The sequence below is a fragment of the Pan paniscus genome, chromosome 2, assembly GCF_029289425.2.
Source record: "Pan paniscus chromosome 2, NHGRI_mPanPan1-v2.0_pri, whole genome shotgun sequence".
NCBI classification, from domain to species: Eukaryota; Metazoa; Chordata; class Mammalia; order Primates; family Hominidae; genus Pan; species Pan paniscus.
The window spans coordinates 65,219,591-65,227,442 of NC_085926.1; the positions used below are offsets into that span (position 1 = coordinate 65,219,591).

General features: G+C 40.8%; 1 protein-coding gene across 1 annotated transcript; it reads left to right on the forward strand.

The window, feature by feature from the left end:
- The first annotated feature begins 6,673 nt into the window (after positions 1-6,673).
- LOC100976413 (large ribosomal subunit protein eL6) lies at positions 6,674-7,644 on the forward strand. The gene has a single exon (XM_008963989.5). It carries the CDS (start codon positions 6,708-6,710, stop codon positions 7,440-7,442), a length of 735 nt encoding a protein of 244 aa, XP_008962237.3. The 5' UTR covers positions 6,674-6,707; the 3' UTR covers positions 7,443-7,644.
- Positions 7,645-7,852: the final 208 nt, after the last annotated feature.

Below are 7,852 nucleotides of genomic sequence, written 5' to 3' on the forward strand. Positions count from 1 at the left end.
ACATGCCTGTAATCCCAGCTACTTGGGAGGATGAGGCAGGAAGATCGCTTGAACCCCGGAGGTAGAGGCTGTATTGAGCTATGATCATACCATTACACTCCAGTCTGGGCGACAGAGTAAGACTCTGTCTCCAAGAAAAAAAAAAAAAGTCTTACTAACACAGGCCATTTGGGGTTTCATAGTTTGGGGTGAAGTTTTAGGAGGGGAATAAAGTAACTGAAACAGACATAAGTTAAAAAAAATAAAGGGATTACACAACTGAAGTTACAACAATTTCAGAAGCCAACAATCTTCAGACAGAGAAGCATATTGACATTTTTGGACAGATATGGAAAACCAAAGACATGGGAATTACAAGGAGAAAATGTGCCTTTTAGAAATGAGGGGCAGGAGGAGGGAAGAACAGCACAAGCTGGGGGAGTAATTACAGCAGGACACATTTAGTCTCAGACAGTTCTTTGATAACCAGAAAACAACACATTATAAAGTTAGAGATTTAATACTCATAAGGCCATCATAGATAGAATCTTTACCAATGCTGGAAATAACTGAAAAACAGAAGCATGCAATTGACCACTTTCTGGTTTCTTTGATTACTCCAAGCTGTTTGAAGAGCTGATTTCTGGAAAGCATTTGAAAACTGGGCATACCAACCCTAACCATCTAATTGCCAATGAAGAAGAATGAATTACTCTGCAATTCTATTAAAGGTGAAAGAGGTCCCAGGGAACAATTCTAACAAAAATTATATTGACTTGGGATAAAAGCTTGACTGGTGACAGCCCAGACTACTACAATATTGAGCCTGAGTTCAAAGAGAGTATAAGAGCAACTTTATGTTTGGCCACTTTTAGACAAGGTTACAACCCTCTACCAAGTATATGCCAACTTATTCAGATCGGCATTCCATTTCATATACCCTGTCCTTTCCTTACCCACCAAAGAAAAAAAAATGCTACCATATTTGTTTACCCTGACATTTACCTGGCTGTGTTCTTAAGTTTTGCATTCAAGTCATTATTTTGGCCATTGTCTAGTGTCAGATAAATTTATGATGGAGCAGCACCGATGGAACCACTCTTCTGAAGTTGTGGGTGGTTGGTTACCTTATGGAACTCATTAACACCAAAATTGGATACAGCCTGAAAATAGAGGTAGATTGCAAGCAGATTCTGACAATTCTTGGATAACAGATCTTAATGGGTTATCAAGAAAAAAAAAAGTTCAACGATTGCCTATTGAACGTCTATTAGGGTTGTCACATAAGAAACAAGACATCCTCTTAAATTTGAGTTTCAGGTAAACAATGGGTAATATTTAGTAAAATAAGGTCCCAATGTAATAAGGTCTTAGTATAAAAAGATCCCAGTGAGTATATGGGGCATACTTCTACTAAAGAAAGGTACTGTTTGTCTGAAACTTGAATCTAACTGGTAACTGGCTTGCTTGTCTGCTTGCTTGCTTGCTTGTCTGTTTTTGCTAAATCTTGCAACTCCAGTCTCTGCTGGTATAAAATGCTATCTCACATGGGGTTGGTTTCTTAATTGGTAAGTATGGCAAAAATTGCCTATCTTAAAAAATTATCATGTGAAATCTTTTAAATTACTCAAAATCAAGTCTACTTGATTTTATATCATTGTGCTACTATATCTCTCAGTGATTCCAGAACAAATTATCTTACTTGAGTGTTGAAAAACTTCTCAGCTGAACACCAAATAAAGTTTTTAAATTGTATATTCAAATATGCTGTATAAAATGCTGTATTAAAAACATACATTGGCCGGGCTCAGTGGCTCACGCCTGTAATCCCAACAATTTGGGAGGCCAAGATGGGCAGATCACAAGGTCAGGAGTCCAAGACCAGCCTGGACAAGTGACCAGCCTGGCCGACACGGTGAAACCCCATCTCTACTAAAAATACAAAATTAGCCAGGTGTGGTGGAGGGCGCCTGTAATCTCAACTACTCAGGAGGCTGAGGAAGGAGAATTGCTTGAACCTGGGAGGCAGAAGTTGCAGTGAGCCGAGATGATGCCATTGCACTCCAGCCTGGGTGACAGAGTGAGACTCCGTCTAAAAAAAAAAAAAAATACATTGTCTGTTTCTTAGATTAATTAATGTTTATCAAACTAATGTAGCACTTTGTTTCAAATACTAAATAGCATACTTAATGACTTATAATGAAAAATGGCATTCCTCTACCCAACCTCTCTGGATACTTCAGTCCAATTCTCCATAGGCAACAAGCCCTCAATCCTTCTAGCTTTTTCCCTTAATATTTACTTTCATATTTATTTTAAAAAAAAAACTATGCCTTTTTGCTTTTTTTCTGGTATAATGAAAATTTTATTGTTTCTATTTGGATAACTGATTAAATGAAACACTGCAACATTTTCCTAACACTAAATGGAAAATTTTCAATTGCTCTATGAAGTTAAATTACACTTATGTCAATTTTTTTTTTAGATGGTCTCACAGTCTTACTGTGTTGCGCAGGCTTGAGTGCTATCATGACCCACTACAGCCTCAACCTTCTGGGTTCAAGTGATCCTCCCACCTCAGCCTCCCGAGTAGCTGGGACTTCAGGCATGCACCACTACACCCACCTAATTTTTGTATTTTTGGTAGAGACGGGTTTTACTATGTTGCCCAGGTTGGTCTCGAATTCCTGAGCTCAAGCAATCTGCCCACCTCAGCATCCTAAAGTGCTGGGATTACAGGTGTGAGCCACCATACCAGCCAACTCCTTTTTTCTGTGGAGTACAGTATGATATTTCAATACACATATGCAATGTACAATGATCAAATCAGAGTAATCAGCATATCCAAAACGTCAAACATTTATAATTTCTTTGTGTTTAGAACACTGAAAGTCCATTCTTCTAGCTATTTGAAAATATGCAGTAAGTTATTGTTTATCATAGTCACCCTCCAGGGCTATGGAACACTAGAACTTATTTCTCCTGTCTACCTGTACTTTTGTACCCATTAACCAATCCGTGTACTATTGTTTCTTAACTTAGCAATTTCACACATTATCTATACATTTTATATTACTTTTGAATCAATCTGTATACTGTCACCATAACTTCTTCCTTGGGCAATCCTTCATTTTTCCTGGAGGCAATCATTGTCTCAGAGTTGTCTTCTTTTTTTAATTTGTCTGATTTTCTAAGCCCAAATTGCTAATATTTTCCAAATGCCTCAACACCTCTGCCTTCACACCTATGAATAATGTTTTCCATTTACTTAGACACATCAGTTCCATTATTTTCTTTCCCAAAGACCTCCCTCCCAGAACTTCACATCCATTTCCTCTACTCGGGACCTGTCTTTCCGTGCCTGCTGTCCAGGTCACATCCTGGGTCCTGTCCTTTGCAGTTCTCCTGTCTTGAAGTGTCTGTTTCTGAATTCCATGTTTGCTTTTGTTGTCTTTGTTGACCCCATTATTAAACCACATCCTCCAGAATCTTCCTAAGGAAGGCTGCCCTAAAAGCAAATATTTTGAATCCTCACAAGTATGACAACACCATTTGTCTATCCTAAGTTCATAGGCTGAGTAGAATTTTAGCTTGAAGATTGAAGATTCTTTTCGCTCAAAATTCTGTTGCTCTATTGCTTCCAGTTTTCTGGATTGCTGCTGATGAGAAATGACTCCTGATACCCCATACGTGACTCCCGATACCCTGTACATGACTTATTTTCTTCTCTTAAAGCTTGCAGAACTGGCTCTTCAATTTTGGGGTTCTGAAACCTCATGATGATGTGCTTTCATGCAGGTCTGATCTCATCCATCGCACTGGGTGCTTATATTCATTTCCTAGGGCTGCTGTTACAAAGAACCACCAGCTGCGCGGCTTAAAGCAACAGAAATGTATTCTATTAAAGTTCTGGAAGCTGGATGTCCAAAATCAAGATGTCAACAGGCCTGGCTCCTGCTGGAGGCTCTGAGGGAGTATCTGTTCCATGCCTCTCTCCAAGGGTTGATGGTTGCTAGCAATGCTTGCCATTCCTTGGCTAAATTCGCATTATCACTCCAGTTTCTATTTGTATGAGGACTTCTTCCCTGTGCCTCTCCTCTATTTCTCTGTATGGCCTTCTTATAAGGACACCAGTCACTGGATATGGGCCCCATGCCAATCCAGTGTGACCTCATTTTAGCTACACTGATTACATCTGCTACTTATTTGGAAAGACTATATTTCCAAATAAGATCAAGGCGTGGAAAAACTCAAACTGTCTTATCCTCTTCTCTCACACCACCAACAACCACCAACACAGAATACCTCTGTGACCAAATGAGTGGGAGTTTTTCCTTACTCACCAAGCAGCAGGCACCAGCTGAGTGTCCCCTAATTTAATTCTGACACCCTCTACCTGGAGATAGAGTAAGATCCCACAGGTTGAGGGCTGTCCCTCAAGACTGCCTCCCTCCTCCCCCAGACCCCAGTGGCAAGTCCAGGCTTCTGGAACTTTTCACCAACTGCTCCAAGTTGGGGTTCCCATGCTTCCCTCTTTGGGTTTGATTAATTTGCTAGAGTGATTCACAGAATGCAGGGAAACACTTACATTTACTGGTTTCTTATAAAGGATATTACAAAGGATACAGATGAAGAGATGCGTAAGGTGAGGTATGGGAAGGGGTATGGACCTTCCATGCCCTCCCTTGGTGAGCCATCCTCCAGTAGCCTCCATGATGTCCAGCTATCTGGAAGCTCTGCAAACCCTGTCCTTTTGGGTTTTTATGGAGGCTTCATTACATATGCATGATTAATTAAACCAGTGGCCATTGGTAATCAACTTGCCCTTCAGACCCTCTCCCCTCCCTGAAGGTTAGGGGTGGGGCTGAAAGTCCCAGCCCTCTAATCCTGCCTTGATCTTTCTTGTGATCTGCCCCATCCTGAAGCTACCCTTGGATGGCCAGCCACCAGTCAATCAGTAGCATATAAACAGACATCATTTTGGTAATTCTAAGAATTTTAGCAGTTTTATGCCAGAAAAGGGGGTTGAAGACCAAATATATATTTCACAATATCACAATCACATTCTGAAGTTACAGGTCAACATAAATTTTGGGGGGACACTATTCAACCTGAGACAGGAATAATACAGGATGGTCACAGAATAGAAAATTCCAGGGGCAGTTTCACATGACTAGCAAAAGGAAAGTGTTGAAATATCTGCAGAACCTAGGGGCTAAGACCCTAAAATACAGAGTGTGGACCAAGCTGGCTAAGACCAACTGGACTCAACATGGCACTGAATTTGTCCTAGGTTTCACCTAGAACCTCATTATACGCTCATTAACATACTAAACATATACCCACCAGCACCATGACAGTTCCAGGAATACCCACATTTGGTGTAAAAATGGGTGGCATCAGTTTTGAGAAATCTCCACCTTTTTCCAGGAATCTTCGTGAATATTCCACCCTTTGGTTAAAAAAAGTCCATAAAGGTGAAATCCCATACCCTCTTGTATGTCTCTTATGTGATTCTCTCTTGAGTATGCCCACACTCCCCATTTTTTTTGTTGTTTGTTTTGTTTTGTTTTGATACAAGGTCTCGCTCTGTTGCCCACACTGGAGTGCAGTGGCAGGAACACGGCTTGAGTATGTATTTTTCACTTTGCAATAAATGTCTGTACTTTCAATATTTTTTTACTCATCCTTGAATTCCTTCTTGTGATGGGGTCAAGAGCATGGACACTGGCTGGCATCAAGGTCCCACCGGCATTTGGGACCATATCAAAGCCACTGTAGTGTTCATGAGTTCCTTTCATTCTGGAACTCACCTCCTTCACTTCCAGACATTTTTCTTGATTAATTGATGTTTTCCTTTCCTCTCTTTCCTCTAGTTTTGCTCCCTGAAATTTCTGTAACTTGCATCCCGAACCTCCTGGAATTATCGTCTAATTTTCCTATCCTTGCTCTCTTGTCCATTTCTTTTTGTTATGCCCATCTATGGAACTTTACATTTCAGCTTTAGTTTCCATTTCATTTCAGCTTTTTAATTTCCAAAAGTCTTTTCTTTTTCTCAGATTTCTCCCTTTTTTATAGCCTCTTGTTCTCATGTCATGGATGCAGTATCTTGTAATATCTCTGAGGAAATTAATTACTGGTTGTTGTTGCTGCTGCTACTGCTGTTATGTTTTTCTTTTCAAAGTTTTCTTGGGTTCTTACTTTGTTTCTGTTTCTTCCAGGAAGATAGAAATGTCTCTGTCTTTCAAGTTGAAGGCTTTCCTCAAACGTGTTGATCTTTTGATGTCCTTACTAAAAAGTGCAATACTAAAAAATCACATTAGAAGCTCTGTATGAATGGGAGAGTTTCACTTCAGTGTGCTGATACAATAACCTAATTCTCACATTCAGTTTCTCCAGAAAAGGAACACCTGGTCTCAGCCAGTCAGAGTGCCCCACACCTGTAATCCCGGCCCTTTAAGAGGTCAAGGAAGGAGGATCACTTGAGGCCAGGAGTTCAAAACCAGCCTGGGCAACATAGTGAGACTCCATCTCTAAAAAATAAAAATAAAAACAAAATTAGCAGGGCATGGTGGTGCACACCTGCAGTCCCATCTTCTCAGGAGGCTGAGGTGGGAGAATTTCTTGAGCCTAGGAAGCCAAGACACCACTGTATTCTAGCCTGAGCAAGAGAGTAAGACCCTGTCTCTAAAATAAAAAAATAAAAGAGCTCTTTCCCATCTTGCAAGATGGCGGGTGAAAAAGTTGAGAAGCCAGATACTAAAGAGAAGAAACCCGAAGCCAAGAAGGTTGATGCTGGTGGCAAGGTGAAAAAGGGTAACCTCAAAGCTAAAAAGCCCAAGAAGGGGAAGCCCCATTGCAGCCGCAACCCTGTCCTTGTCAGAGGAATTGGCAGGTATTCCCGATCTGCCATGTATTCCAGAAAGGCCATGTACAAGAGGAAGTACTCAGCCGCTAAATCCAAGGTTGAAAAGAAAAAGAAGGAGAAGGTTCTTGCAACTGTTACAAAACCAGTTGGTGGTGACAAGAACGGCGGTACCCGGGTGGTTAAACTTCGCAAAATGCCTAGATATTATCCTACTGAAGATGTGCCTCGAAAGCTGTTGAGCCATGGCAAAAAACCCTTCAGTCAGCACGTGAGAAAACTGCGAGCCAGCATTACCCCCGGGACCATTCTGATCATCCTCACTGGACGCCACAGGGGCAAGAGGGTGGTTTTCCTGAAGCAGCTGGCTAGTGGCTTATTACTTGTGACTGGACCTCTGGTCCTCAATCGAGTTCCTCTACGAAGAACACACCAGAAATTTGTCATTGCCACCTCAACCAAAATCGATATCAGCAATGTAAAAATCCCAAAACATCTTACTGATGCTTACTTCAAGAAGAAGAAGCTGCGGAAGCCCAGACACCAGGAAGGTGAGATCTTCGACACAGAAAAAGAGAAATATGAGATTACGGAGTAGCGCAAGATTGATCAGAAAGCTGTGGACTCACAGATTTTACCAAAAATCAAAGCTATTCCTCAGCTCCAGGGCTACCTGCGATCTGTGTTTGCTCTGACGAATGGAATTTATCCTCACAAATTGGTGTTCTAAATGTCTTAAGAACCTAATTAAATAGCTGACTACAAAAAAAATAAAAAAAATAAAAAATAAATAAAAGAAACAGCTAGTCTCTCGTCAAATTGGATAGAGAGAGTGGATAGAGGAGAGTATACTGGTGAAGCAGAATGGACAGGGAATCTGGGCTTTTATTGCTCCATTTTTTTTTTCAAATAGTCTCTCTGTGTGTTCAACCCCATTCATTACCCCTGCCCTAAGTAGTGATGTGTTAGATGAATACAGAATAAAAAAGGAAAGTTAGTATTTTTTAG